This window comes from Rhynchophorus ferrugineus, unplaced genomic scaffold (assembly GCF_030347505.1).
Source record: "Rhynchophorus ferrugineus isolate W39M unplaced genomic scaffold, kcgeb_rfMv2 rfM1, whole genome shotgun sequence".
In the NCBI taxonomy this organism is placed as follows: domain Eukaryota; kingdom Metazoa; phylum Arthropoda; class Insecta; order Coleoptera; family Curculionidae; genus Rhynchophorus; species Rhynchophorus ferrugineus.
In genome coordinates this window covers 34,810,744-34,826,447 of record NW_027472580.1, presented here as the reverse complement: position 1 = coordinate 34,826,447, position 15,704 = coordinate 34,810,744, and the positions used below count along the sequence as shown (strand labels likewise).

The 15,704-nt window shown below is 32.5% G+C and overlaps 2 protein-coding genes across 2 annotated transcripts in view; one reads left to right on the top strand and one right to left on the bottom strand.

Moving 5' to 3' along the window:
- Positions 1-15,704, top strand: part of Sema2a (Semaphorin 2a) — a 1,190,156-nt gene that overhangs the window by 469,318 nt on the left and 705,134 nt on the right. The window lies entirely within an intron of this gene.
- On the bottom strand, positions 5,812-9,890 carry LOC143196370 (lactosylceramide 4-alpha-galactosyltransferase). Its single transcript, XM_076404037.1, has 3 exons — positions 9,445-9,890; positions 6,558-6,732; positions 5,812-6,490 (listed from the first exon to the last, which is right to left on the bottom strand). Exons 1-3 carry the CDS (start codon positions 9,779-9,781, stop codon positions 5,938-5,940), a joined length of 1,065 nt encoding a protein of 354 aa, XP_076260152.1. The 5' UTR covers positions 9,782-9,890; the 3' UTR covers positions 5,812-5,937.

Genomic DNA, 15,704 nt, shown 5'->3' with positions numbered 1-15,704 from the left:
ATATCTAAAACTTGTTCACGATTGTTCTTCATTGTGTCTGATTGAGATCACCCAAACCGTAGGTGTTATAGTAGACATTACTTATTTCCACATTTCCAGATAGGTATATATTTACCAAATGACCAAACACTAACTCTGCATGAGGAATAAAATCTCTCCTTTTTCCAGAATGAAGTACAATGTATACGTAATGAATTATTAACATATATTTTTATTAATTAATATTTATTAATTTATATTTTGTTATCAAAAACATAATAAATTATTCCAATATTTATCGCTTCCCATCAACATTTTATCTTTACATTTTTTTTTATTATCATCTTGCCATAAATTATGTTTCACTCATCATCCATCAATGTTATATCATTAATAAAATAAATATCAATTAATCACTAAATTCTCTCCACTTCATTAGCTATATCTGCAAAACAAATACTGATGTGTTCTCTGAACAATGGACATAAATCTTTCACACTCTTAGAATACGATTTCCTACAATTATCACATATTAATTAAATACACACCTTTAGTTGTTTCACTCTCATCATCCTGCCTTGGAAGTAATCAGCATTGAATCATAATCCCATATTCAGAAGGTTTCACTCAATTGAATAACTAAGCTGTTCATTTTTAATCTATCGAACGTTTGTTCACGATTCATTCTCGATCATTTCTCAATATCTCCTTTAATGTGTGTGATCGAGGTCATCCAAACCAAAGGTGCTCTTAACCTTTCCTGTTTCCAGAATGGAGCACAATATATTTGCAATGAATTGTTAATAAATGTTATGACGAATAAAATCAAATCAATTTTTATTCCAATGTTTATTTTTTCCATTAACTTTAGTTGTCTTAACACTATTTTTATTTCATCTAGCCGTGAGTAACCGTTGGGTATATTGATCCTATTCTGAAATATCTATGTATCATCTAAATACACAAATTGAAATAATAAGATTTTTCATTTTATTATATACTTTCAAAAATTGGATTATTCTAATAGCTATGTCTTGAAGACCTCTTCGATACTTTCAAACTAACAGTTTCCTTTGAAATAATTGTATTAAATTATCTTTTTATTGAAAACCCTACTCACTGTTTATATACATTTCATATATTTAATCTCCGATAGTCAAGCTGATCTTGATTCGTCACCCACTTCTTATGAGGTCACTTTCTTTTCAGTGAATCCAAGATTATGGTTTTCATTTTTTCAGATATTCCAGTAACCGTGTACATACTAATATTCAGTGCAGCTGCAACACGTTAAAATATTTTCAATAAAAACGGCAGCAGGTTAGTATTAAACAGGAAATATGCTTACCTCTGTAATGAATTTTATGGCAAGAGGGGGCCTCCATTAGCTAGTTCCTGTTTGAAGTAACTGATCTATCTGGCGTCGGAATTTTTAATTAGAGTAAAAAAGAAGCACCGATTAGAAACTTATCAAAACAAGCAAAGCGTTAAGACTACGTTGGCCGGTTTATAACCTCTTATCACTATTGTTTTGGAACATCAACTTTGGATAGACTATAGCTAAATTGACACGTTTGATTTAGATTATGGTTAGTATAGATTATTTTATTTGATACCCGTGAAGCAGTTTATTAGATAAAGATTACTTTGTGTCTGTTTAAAGTCCCGCTTTTTTCTGTGCTCGGGAGAAAATCTATTCGAGCCGATATAGCGAAAAGAAACCCGTTAAACCGAAATTGCAAAATCATTATTTATCACTTCCGGCGGAAACTGCAAGAGGAACGTTATCGCGAATAGAAAGCGCATTAGCGTCCCTGAATTATGCAGCGCAAAAGTCGGTAAAATGTTGCCCGTAACTTTTTAATTCCGTGGTCGTTGTGGCGAAATGGCGAAACTATGAACAATTGCGACGGCGTCTTCAATATTGTTCTAATTATCTCCCCCGCCACGAATTTTTACCATTTCGTTTCAGTTTCAAATACTAAATCGCGTTTGCAAATACTCAGATTTTCCATTATCACGCTAACGCGTAGTAATGGCTTTACATTTTAGAAAAAGATATAAAATTACAAAAGTCTTGTATCTATTCATTGTAAATATTATAGAATGAATAAATATATTAATTTTAGTTATTAATACGCCTTAAAAATATTCATATTAATTTATAAAAATTATTATTTATTATAGATCCACAAGCAGGTAAACATTTTCTTCTTTTTTCTAATCTCCGACATTACTTATTCTACCCGTGTTCTATTTACCTGTTTTATGTCCTCTATGCGCTGTGTATCAGTAACATTAAGATGTATAATTGGTGGAAACGGAAGAATGTCTTCTATTATAAACTGTCATAAAATTATAAAATTATTATTATAATTATTAAAATTATTATAAACTGACAAAACCAATCGGGAATTGTCTAAGAACACACAAAAGCCCTATGATCCAGAAGTTGTTCACTCCAACTAACAGTTTTTCAATCAATGCTATATGATCTGCTGTATCAAAAGTTAGCAATGATGTTGTTATGAAGAATGAAAAACTTTAGTGAATTATATTTCTATAATTTAGGATTAATTGAATTACCTAGCATTTTCAGTCCATTCTAATAGATATATATTTTTTTAAATAAATATTATTTTAAATAACTTTATATATGATTGTGTTTATTTGCCAACTGATGAGATAGAGATGATAAAATTAATTGAAGGGTGTATCAGTGCGGCGTTTAATCGAAAGTCGTTTTTGCATAAGTTTCCTGATCATGTTTCAATATTGGCCATTTCATTCTATAAATTTTTGCTTATCTTTTAGGCAATTTATGGATGCCATGTCAAAATAAATGTCTGTCCTTTTAGCAAAAGCATACAGGGCGTGGCTCATTAATGCAAAAAATCGAAGGAGGCAAAGTCTGGAGGGTACGGCGGCTGTGATAATATGTCGCATCGAAGTGTTTTCAACGCTTCCTTGATCGGTTTTGCTTTAAGAGACGGCGCGCTATAATGCTGTAAAATCACTTTACCGTGTCTTCGGACTGTTATTAACATTTTCATTGTCTTGTGCCCAAAACTATTTGGCCTTGGAATATATCAGCCGGTTTTGCCAGATGATAACTATGATTTGCGATTAGGGTTTTCAAAATAAATGCACGTTTTATCATCGTTTTTTCGTTTATTGTCACTATTCGATGCAAAAGTGGCTCCGCTCATCCATATAACGCTTCCGAGAATGTTCTTTGAGTTTGGGTTGGGTCTTTGTCCAATAACTCTTGCTGTTTCGCATCTTGAAACTTTTTCGGTCTACCAGAATGTTCTTTGTCTTGCACATCGAAATCACCACTTTTGAATATTCGAAACTTCAATTCACCTCACATGTTTGTAAGGTTAGAGCATACTCATCGCAAATTTCTACCAGCAAACGATGACTTTGGGCGGCTTTTTCCTTTTGATTAAATAATTATTAAATGTAATGCCTGTCGAAAATGCAGGTTTTCATGACAGTGTTACTTTTGCAAAATATAAAATATATATAGCTTTGAAGCTTGATGTCAATAAAATAAAATGACACTTCTGTCAAATCATAACATTGCATACTTAAGAATAGCGACATCTGTTAGAAAAACCGGTAATAGCTTTCCGGTACTCCTAGTATATACATCAGTATAAATGTGTTTTTTTTCTATCCTCATATAAATTAAACTGGATACGGCAAATTATTCCGTGTGCGATCCACTTTAGGCCGGTGCATTAATTCAGTCCCACCTTCTCCGCCTCGAAACAATTGCTTAGGATTCATATTGCATTGCGATCTAGTTGGCTAGTTGTCGTTTTGTTTCGTTCATTATTGCGCTCCGGCGTGGTGCAAGTCTAATCAGAATCAAGCGAAGAGCGGGGAGTAGCGAGCATAGCGCCCGGACACGGGGAGCGGCATCGGTTAGAAATGCGCTCGCTTGTATCTGGGTGGTGTTCGGCACGTCTTAAAACGTTTTGATAACTTCACGTTGAGCTGGCGACGATTAAAAGGTTCATCTGGGGATTTAGACTGGTCCCCGGTAACCTCCAGTATCTCGTTCTCTGCCGGAAGGGGTGAGAGATGTGCGTCGAGTTTACTGTACGTGTGTTGTATCCGGAATGGCCATTAAGTAACTTATTTAGAACGAGATGATTCAAATCAAGTAATGGAACATATTGTGGCTTCGATATATATCTTCATATAAACACTTACTATTATTTTTTTTATTTAGATTATTTTTGATACGAAAAACACTGTCTCTGGAACATAATGTTCCGTTTCAAAAATGTACGTGCGCTCAAGTTCGATTAAATATGCCAACTAATAGGTTTTTTTTATCAGGGCAGGTTAAGGCTGGAATAAAATGAAAGAAACGTTATCTTAAATATTAACAAATTTATTAATTTACTTTAACGATCATAATCAGGATGAAGCAGATCCAAGTGGGCCAATTGTCTCGATCGAATTTGAATTACTGGCAAATACCTATGATTTTAGAAAGCCGTACCAAAGAAATTGTAGTGGGGCTAAATTCATATAACTTGATATAACCATTTTCTCAACTCGGTCTTTCAAAAAAAAGTTATCATTGTAGCCTCACCTTTGACGGCATAAAATTACAGACCAATGATGCCGCTTATCGAAAATCCGTACCAAATAGTAAGGTTTTGTGGTCTCACTGCCATCTGGTGAATTTGGTATGCATTGGCATCGTGCAATATTTATTCACCTAGAAATGTTTAAGCCAAAATTATGGTCTAACGGATGCTTCTTCGGAAGCTTTATCATTTTAGTGTACTCAATCATATAGCTTTCGGTTTTAGTTTATCACTGACTATAATAATATTCGCCCGCCCTTATTGAGAAACTCATTATTATATGTAATTGATTAAGAGCATTAATCATAAAGTCTAGAGTGGCTAGAACCGAATTAAACTGTTACTACAGATGTCTATCGATATCAACTAAATAAAATTTAACGACGTATTATTGCGAAAAAGTCATTTTCTTGTATGACAATGCTCGGCCACATATTGTAAGAGTTGTCAAGAATCCACCCTTGAAGTTCGAAAGAGGGTCTATTGATTTCTATTTATTCAGATCGATGCAGCATGGCTTAGCTACTTTCGAAATGTTGATGAAATTCCCAAAAGAGATCTATAACTAGATTGCCGACAAAGATGGGAAAATAGTTCTAGAAATAATATAGGCAATTTTAATATTACAACAATTATAGTACAGTGAAGAACCTTATATATTATTTAACTAGCAATTTTTTTCCTAGTTTCTTTTATTGTTCTAATTGAATTAAATAAGTTCCTGTTTTGGCGTTAGTGTACTAGATTTCTCGATGACTACCAATAGCTTTTTAATTTGGGATTTTTATTGAAATATATTTCTCATCATATGTCACTATCTAGAGACTTTTTTCTGAATGGTTATGTAAATTTACCTACCTAGATTTGCCATTTAAAACGCTATGAAAATATTTCTGTCTTAAATAAAATTTTAAGCATTTAACATATGTAATTATCTTATAGGACTAATATATGGATTACTGCTAAATATAACACCATTATTCCTTTACTTAATTTTAATGGGAATTTTAAACTATCTGATTTATCATTAAAATTAAAAACAATTTCGTCGTATATTATGGTTAGTATAAATATTATAAATTAATTTACAAATCATCACATTCGCTTATTTTGCTCGATAATCCAAATCTTCAATTCCACATAAATATGTTCTTTCTGTACGCTCCGCTGTCATATGCAGAAATTATGTAGCCATATTTTAATCGCTTTGTATTATAAAAATACTAAAATATACAAAATATAATATGTAATAAAAAAATTTGTATAAAGCGTACTGCTTAATTCTGATAATTAATTAACAATTCGAAAATAACTTTTGGTCGATTAACTCAGCGGAAATGAATTTGAGTTAAAAATAGTTATCGATTTGAGAAACAACGCCTGGACAATATTCTTTGGCTAACTCAAAATAAGGAACATTAATTTCCTCTTTATTAATTATTCTCGATCGGCTGTACTTGTTCCAAACATGTACTAAATAACTTTCTTTCTTGATGTAAGGTAAAAGTATATCTGTAATGTCTGGGTCTAAGTACCAATCCCATTTTTGCCATGGTACCGGATAAAAAACGGATGGAGGCACTATAGAAATATCATCACATTGACCGGCCAGAATAGTAAAGTGAATGGAAGCATTCTGACACAATTGTTTTAAGATTCGTGTTACTAAAAGTGGTCCATTGTGCGACCACTTTTGGCCATCGAAGTTCTCCGCGAGATCTTTCAAGCATTTATCGACAAACTCGTGACCTTTACCATTTTTGTCGAAACTCATCACCCCATTGGCGAGAATATCCGGTGATTGGGCACCTATAAAATTTTCGGGAAACATTTCGAGACTTTTCATGACCACCACGTCCAAATCCATGTATATACCACCATATTTCCACAAGACCAAGAGCCTGAAATAATTGTTAACAGAATATGTTAACAGTTAACATATTGCTTAACAGAACAAGAATATCCGACCTGAAAATATCACTGGTATGAACTAAGGGGTAGAGTGATTGTTCAATCTTTCCAGTCTTCCAGAGTTTCTCGACAGGGCTATCCTTGATCAGGTTTAGGACATTGATGTGGAATATGTGCACGTTTTGATAACTCTTCAATACTTGGAGAAGACGATCAGATTCGCTTCCGTCTTCTGTGAAAATGAAATGGAAAATTAATAAGCGCTCATACGAGACACGTAAGAAGAGTGAACTAAAATTCTGATGGAATATTTTGTAAATTTAAGAACATTTTTTAGGGATATTTTGTACTGTAAACCAGCTTAAGCTTCTGAAAATATTTACATCACCACGTATACCGAAAAGTCATTTGCGCTTTTTAACACATATTGCTAGGCTAAGTATGCAATGCCATTATTTAACACATATGTTGTTATATTGACATCAAGCTTCAAAGTTATACATGTTACATTTTGCGAAAGAAACACCGCCTTAGATTTATACCTCTTTAAAAATGTCAAGTTTCATGCCTGAAAACGTGAATTTGCCGTACGTTTTACTTTTCTTATAAACAAAAGTAAAAAGCTGCTGAAAGTCATCGTTTGCTGGTAAAAACATACAGCGAGCAGACTTTAACATCAAAAAATGTGAGGCGAGGTATCGAAAATTAAAAAGTAGTGATTTCGATGTACAAGACAAAGGCAAAGTTCTGATAGGCCGAAAAAATTTGAATATGCAAAACTGCAGAAGTTATTGTACGAAGACCAAACCCAAACTGAAAAACAATTGGCAGAAGTGTTAAATTTGGCCCAATAATCAATTAACAGCCGATTACGAGCAATGGTAAAAATTCAAAAGATGGGTGCAATATTAATCGAATGTCAGGAAATAGAATAATGACGGGTGATGAAAAGTGGATTTAATTGAAAATCCTAGGTGCAAAAAATCATGGTTATCACCTGGCGAAGCCGTCCGATCAACCCAAGGCCAAATATTTTCAGAGTAGCATGGTGTATTACGAAATGTTAATAAAATGTTAACAAACTGTTAATAAAAAGGTAATAGTGATTGCTACCGGCTACTATTAATCGAAAAACATCCAGAATGGGCTCGAGGACATGGTAAAGTGATTTTACAGCACGATAACGTGCCATCTCATGAAACAAAACCGGTCAAGGAAGTGTTAAAAGCACTTTTATGGGACATATTATGGACTGACACCCATACATGTTCTGAAAGATACACAAGACGTATATAATCAAATTACCAATACTTTGAGTAAATAATTGTTTCCATTTCCTTGAACACTAATTAGATTTTTTTCCGAGAAAACGGTAATAACTTTCCGGTACACCTAGTAATGGTAAGAAAAAGGATCAAAATCTAAATGATAATAAAACAAATTAGGGAAGGCCTGCAAAATATTCTCTAGAACTGCTAATCATTTTTGAATTCACTCAAATAGTTTCTCCCGAATGAATTTTATAAATATGAGTTGGATGTAACTTAATGTATGCAGATAACTTGTAGGTTGGAATTTTTTTTACTTTAGTTCACCGAGTTTAACTATGTTTTTTAGATATATGAAGCGGTTTTTAGTTATGTCAAGAGACACATTTTAGTTGTTTGCCTTTTTTGTTTTAAATCAATATCGTTGTGAACGGGCCAATACTTATAGATGGTAATGAAATGAGGCGCATTGTCCATGCATTATTTGCCAACAGAATTAAAAACGACACTTTTAAATTATAGAAGTAGCTGGTGGCTAACTGATACGTTTATAATGATATACGGTCACTGTGAATTCGATTTTCGAATGCAATAAACTGAATAATGAGTGAAAAATAGTATTCTTTCTGTGCATAATATAGAGTAAATCAAGCAAAAGGAAACTAACTAAAATAAAAGTGGAAGAGTGCAAAAGAAAAATTTATTTACAAATTAATCCTATCCCACTATGTCCATACTGCAAAGTATGTAGATCTTTATTAGAAAAAAACAAATTAAAAGAAAATATTGAGAATAGTACTAGAAAAAGTGTTTCATACCTTAAGAGTTGCTATGGAAAATATTGAGAAATATTGAAAGATAAATAGAATCGATAATACGATAGCGGGAAAGCAGAGCAATGAAATTGAAGATAATATAAAAATTAGACTGGATGATACAATAAATAGGGAGAGACATACATCCATAAACAAAGAACATAATCCTTGTTAAATAATCTAATTCAGAACCATCGTTATATATAAGCTTGCCTGATATAGATCAGAAAATTGCTAAAGCTAAATTGCTATGTTTAATAGTGATAGTTAATCGAGAGGGATGAAAATTAGAGGGAAGAAGGAGATAGGCGTATTAAGAAAAACGAAGATAAAAGATAAAAGAAAACAACATGTAGAAAATTAAAACTTACTTATCATGATTAGAAAGTATTTTAACGTAAAAAAGAACAAGGTACGGCACATAGAACAAGATAACACTAACTATATTTATTTTAAGAGAGATCAAAAAAAAGCGGGAATAATAAATAAACCAAGAGAACACTAAATTGATGAATGATTATGCAAAGATAAGATATTAATACGAAGAGAAAACTTAAAATGTAAGAAAGAAATTAGAAAGCTAGAAAAACGAAAAGTACACGATCGTACAGGAAAATTTAACAAAACATTAGATAAACACTGGACAAAGTTTAATTCAAAGCTAGAAAGCATCTTTAGAAGTGGTGATATCCCCTCTTGTATAATTTAAACCAAATACATATTCTTTCAGTTGTTTTTCTAAAACATGATTTAGAATTTAGAGACCAATTAGATCGGGAATTATCTGATGCAATATAGCATAAGTTATGTAGTATCTAGTAAATCCCTCACAGTTAATGCACAATCCTAGTAAATATTTACCTTTGATGTGACCTGGTGATGCATACAATAAATAAACGTCGGAATTGGGATTAGCTCGAGCCCCACTTTCCACAGCACAAGCTTGACGAGCATCGGTCGTAATTTTTCCCAACAGCGTTGAATTGCAGGACGTCTCCAGGAAGAAAATGTTCCTTCTTACTGCACTCACATGTACGGTGGAAATGTCAACCATAGACGGTATGGTTTCCATTGTCTCGAAATGACAAAATAATTCATCAAATTGAAAATAGCTAATATTTTCGATCATGACAATCAAAATAGTCGTAAAAACGAGAACCACTACAGCATATTTTAACAATATTTTAACTGTGACCATTTCACTGATAAATGTTACTCACGACTCACCGACCGGACTAATTTGAGACAAATGTGTTTGAATTTAACGAGAGTAAGAATATAAAATGTAGCGCGTCTAATTTTTATGACACTTTAAGATAACGAAATATATTTTTATGTACATTGGATTAATATTAATAGTTGAACGATTTTTTTACTACGTGTCTACGTAAGGACTTATCTTATCTTGGTCTAATCATTAATATATTTCAAATTATTAGAAAATAAACTGGCATATATAGGGGACTCTGGAAGACAGGTTTTGATCAGATAGAAAGTTATTATTAGTACAGAAATGTATGTATCTCTTTTATTAATTTATGTCAATATTTGAACGTAAATATTGTGTTATTGCTTAATATAAATTCTTTATGTCAGACTAAACTGTCAACGCGGAATATTATTTAAAATAATTTGCCAAAAATAACAAACGATAAATATGGGTCGATAACTCTCCATATTACGCTCCTTTTTACACAGTATTGATTTTCGGCACCTTTTGCTAAAGTGCAACTTATGCTATTAACCTAATTTAGCTCCCATTGAGATATTATTACCATCCAAATCGAATGTCCGTTTGGTTGGTTGTAATGAATGGTAGAAAAAACGTTCATACAAATACATTATATCCAAGGAGAATTAATTTAATATTGGTATTATTTTTATTTAATATCTTTGGTTTTTTCTTTAATATTAAGCAATTGGTAATTACAATCTGTTTTAGTCCATTTGTCTTAAAATAATGAATAATTGTTATAAACCAAAGGGAACGTTGATGCGCGTTATCTTTTCATGATTTTAGCTAGAAAATTGTATAAATAATTTTAAATTCTTGAATATTTTGATTAATAAAGATAAATAGGTGATTGTTTACAATTACTCTAGCTAAAGTTTGAACTTTCCCACTGGAGGGTTTGTATTTCTCTGAACTCAATACTGTAATAATGTATTTTTTAATATAACGGGAAACAAAGTAAGTATATGACATACAAAAGAATGAATAAATTTGGTGTTTGTTTTAATTTTATGAACTACGTCTGCATAAACTACATCTAATTTTTGATTATTTTTTCTTTTAGAAAACACATATCTTTATGGATTAAAATAATATTGTAAAATATATCTCTCGATATTAATACATTTGTTTCAAACATACGAAAATTCAATTCTTTTATCAAAAAAAATTAATTAAAGGTAAAAATTTATCACATACCAAAGTAATTTTGCTTCCACATTAGTATTTTAAATGTTTGTGGCCATTTAAAAGTCATTTTAACGTGGAAAGATAGTGCTAAAAATTAACAACCCATATAGCATCACAATATCTGATAATTTGCCTTATTCATCTGTCCTGGTAACATGTAGATTTCATCTTTGGTGTTCTAAGAATCCTACCATTGTTTATTAGCACCATTCAAAACAATAGTCATAATAATTAAATTTAAAAAAATACGAAATAGACTCGAACGACTAACTTGTATACAGCAGTGTAGTTTATGTCGGTTAATATTTAAATTTATTGGGCCTATAAATTAGTTTTAAAGATTTTATTTAATTTGTAGCTTTGTTGTGAAAAATCGGTAGAGGTATTTTAGTCAAAGTATTGCCCATCAACAACAGCTACTTTTTCATATCTTTCAGGCAATTTACTGACTTCAATCTCAAAAGAAAGATGTATATTTTTACTAGTATTTTAATGTTTCCTAGTATGATTTCACTGGTTTTGCAATGTGTGATCGAACGTTGTCATGCTAAAGATTAACATTGTTGTATTTTTACTAGTATTCCGACAATTTTTCGCGCAGTGTTCGACTCAAACACGTCAATTGTAGTCGATAGCAATCGTCATTTCCTCATTTTTAATTTATTTTGACTATACAGAAGGCGCTTTGTCTTTGGTGTTAAAATCACCAATTTTAAAACCTCGAACGTTCAATGACTTTCAGTAAAAAAAGTAAAACTTTCCGAAAATACGATTTACTTGGCATAAATTTACGAATTTCAAAACCTTTGCAAAGTGTTAAGTGTTGTCATTCCAAAAAAGGAACTTTGTGCCTATTCCCGCTATTGGTGGTCTTTTATAAAAGCATACGTCGTTTAATTGGCCGATGTGGATAATTATTCTGGACTCATACATCTTTTGAACTTGAAATTGTTGTTGTCGCAGGAATCAGCTGATATACCATATATCAAGTTGTTTGAAAGTTCTTTGATATGCAACGCTCCGATTTTTTTTAATTACACTTCGACGAAATGACATACTGAAAAGTGAAGCCAGTCAGTGAGGCTTCAACATCAGTTAGGTTACAAATATATCCGGTACAATTTAATACACAATAACACCATTTGTTGTAAATTATTTAAACTTAATTTATATGCCAGATGATTTAATTAAAAAGTATTTTAAGAGCTCCTCAAGTAAACGGTTTCTATTTCAGATCAGTTTGTCGACGACAATCAAACATCATCAGCATTCCATTTTATCAGTAGACAATTCGTTTCATTGTTGACGAATCGCTCGAGACGTTAGCGGCCCATATCTGCTTTTTAAGAGCACAATTTCCAGAAAGGGAAAATTGTATTTAAAAGCGCCTCCAGTCAGCCCCAAACATCAACATTTAATTTTGCACCGAATCAAAAAAGAGTAGATCCCTTTCCATTGGTCTAATTTCGTTTTATCGGCGATTTTCTCAGTTTTCCGGCAAATTTTTCCTACTCGGCGCTCGGCTCGACTCTAACTATCTTACGTCTTCAGCCGCACCACCGCTCCCTGCTCCTTTTTACATCGTTATCGACGGGGTGCTAGCCGACGACGTTTCAAATAGCTTCGAAAAGTTCGTTCTTCTGGACGATCCTTTCATCAAGGATATAACGGTGATGGATCAGGTAAATAAGGCGAATCGGAACGCGTCGATGGGGCTTTTAACAGAAGGCGGAGTTTTGTTGGGATTTAATTTGGGTGTTTATTAAAGTTTGTAAATGTACTGATTGAAATAAATCCATTTCCCCGACGCGCAAACTTCTAAATAGTTTTCGCGTATGGCAAACGACAGCTCTATTAGTTTTGCATTCGGTTAATGTGTATTCCAGGCGATGACAGCGTTCTGGAACAATCTGGAGAGCACGTTCCGTTCCAAAAGTGACATTTTCTTTTATGCGCTTTCTAGAAAATTAGCAGTAATGGTAATCGTAATCTAATCAAGCTGGTTCTTGAGTTCAGTAATTATTTTGTGCCCATTCTTGCTATTGGTAGTCTTCTATAAAAGCATACGTCGTTTAATTGGTCGATGTGGATAATTATTTTGGACTCACACATGATCTTTTGCACTTGAAATTGTCGTTGTCGCAGAAATCAGCTGATATACCAACTATCAAGTTGTTTGAAAGTTCTTTGATAGTTTTAGCTGGGGTTTCGTCCAACAAGCATTGCCGTTTCGAACCTCCGGGTAGTTTGTTCCTATTAACATCAAAAATCACAATTTTACATCTTAGAAGCTAAGCCGATGGTTATAATATGACCGAGCTTTGTTCAAATCAAACAACAATAATATTGTCACAATTTTGTACATCAATGACCATTGCCTGTATACATATTCCAACAATACTTGATAGAAAACTATTAGCTTAGTTAGTAAAATGTATAATTGATAGGACATGTGTAAAAATTATATAATTTATATGAGAAAAGTATCCAAACTATTTCCCAATTTATGCATTTTATACCTGTAATGGTAATAGGTACCGAAATGCCATTTGAACTACTCTTATACAATAGCGAATACCTTTATATATGATGATCTCAACTGAAGGGGGAACTCAGGTGCAGGAGTTGAAAATTTTCCACTAGTTACTGGTGTGACTGGAATCATCTTTCTTCCTCTTTCACTGAAATCATTTTCCTGGAATCCAGACTAAAATCGGCATCTTTAGAACGTTTGTCTTTACAATTTATCTGTATGGCTTCAATAGTTGGGTACTATTGCAGTCTAGTATCTGCAAGCTTGATATCTCTCAAATATGATGTCTAAAGCAAATTTTTGATATTTCTCTTTTTATTAGAATTGAAATAATTCGTTTAAGAAGGACTTGGCCATGCGTTGATGATGAAAATGATGATGATGTTATACACACTGTCCTTAAAATTGATGTTATAAACATTGACATGTCTTTGAAATGTTCTAATAAAATTTAATATATTCTTTCAATATTGGAAATATTTTTCTGATATATGACATATTAATTTGGCATTCGAACGTTTTGTTTCTCTCGTTGAGTGATATATATTTTCCCACAAACTTTCAGAATGACTCAGTAAACATAAATTACAAACATAAACAAAATTATAGATAATCTATTAACTTTGTTTCTTTTCGCTCTTCTTCGTAAAAAACTATAGATATAAATCTCCCTATCTCGGTATATTAATAGACCGAACCTTTTTTGCTTACTTGATAAGTAAAGGAATGTTTTTTAAGTAAACTCGAAACTATCGAAAGAAAAATATACGTTGGTTGGCCAAGTTTCTGTTCTTTTGCGGATTTTGTCGATTTTTTGAGCGTCGACGAAAAATTCCCGAAACGTTTGTCTTCATTAACTTTTCTTAATTGGCGCAAAGGAAAAGTTGCAACTTTTCGACTTTTGTGCAATTCCAGCCGCCACCGGATCACCGATGCGGCTTTTTTCTTTACACTGACAAAATGGAAACAATAGAATAACGCGAGTCGCCCAATGGAAGTTAACGGATTCGGCTGGCAAAAACCTGGCTGAAATCGTCTTGTTTACGACCGTCCGGATTGAATACAATTTTGCCGAAAAACAAAGAGATTTTTCACAGATGAGCGAGCCGCGTGCTCCTGCTCGCCTTGCTAGACGGCATTTTCTATGCCGATGAACCAACAGTCTCTAGAAAATAAACATTATTCATGCATGAGCTGACAAATATATACACAACAAAAAGGGTTTTCATATACATCTTAAGTATTAGTGAAAAAATGCACTTAAGAGTAAATATATTACGATTAAAATATGTACAAAAAGATTGGTGTATATTCCAAGATTTTATCCCGTATAAATCGTCTTAAGTATGCGATATTTGCGCGATGTTTTAAATTTTGCCGTTGCCTGTTCATGGTGTTCTAATATGGTATGTGGTTGTTTGTATGCGAAAAGCAACAGATTGTCTCTAAGTAACTGTACTGGCAAGACCTGCCTCCATTATCTCGTTCCTGTCCGAAGTATATATATATATATATATATATATATATATATATATATATATATATATATATATATATATATATATATATATATATATATTGATATATATATATATATATATATATATAGAAATCTGTATGAAATAGGCTCCATTTTGTTAAATAAGTTCCGGTATTTAAAGAACATTCTTAGATTGGCAAACGAGTTAGCAAAAACTGCTTTTTCCTAGAGATATGTCCTAGACCGGATCATTTATAGAAAATGATCTATCCGAACACCTTGCGGTTTATTATTATGTCTCTTTCTCTTAAATAAAAATATATGTTATAGGCCAAATGTGACATTTGACTCAAAACTTGGACACTACCACACCCTGTATGATATCTGTCAACTGTAAAATTACAAAAAAATCCAACCCGTACTAACTTAGTTTTCAATGTTCATTTTACCTCTTGATGCAAGATTTAATGTGTCTATTACCTGCAATATTCGGTTAGTGTTTTTTTACAAAATGCATTTATTAATGAAGCCTAAAATGAATCTGAATCTGCAAGAGCTGTTTGTGAAAATGTAATTACGTTGTAAATAGAGAGGTCAAACCACCTTCGTTATTCTCAATTGGTGTTAATATATGTTAATTTGAAATTTTCGCATGTCGTGCTTTTCTTTCACAGCTGAACGTACCA

Excerpts from the sequence above, each read along its gene's own strand:
- LOC143196370 (XM_076404037.1), bottom strand. The coding sequence starts at position 9,781 with ATGGTCACAGTTAAAATATTGTTAAAATATGCTGTAGTGGTTCTCGTT. Across the intron at positions 6,733-9,444 it reads ATCACCAGGTCACATCAAAG|AAGACGGAAGCGAATCTGAT; the intron begins GTAAATATTTAC and ends TCATTTTCACAG. Across the intron at positions 6,491-6,557 it reads CATACCAGTGATATTTTCAG|GCTCTTGGTCTTGTGGAAAT; the intron begins GTCGGATATTCT and ends CAATTATTTCAG.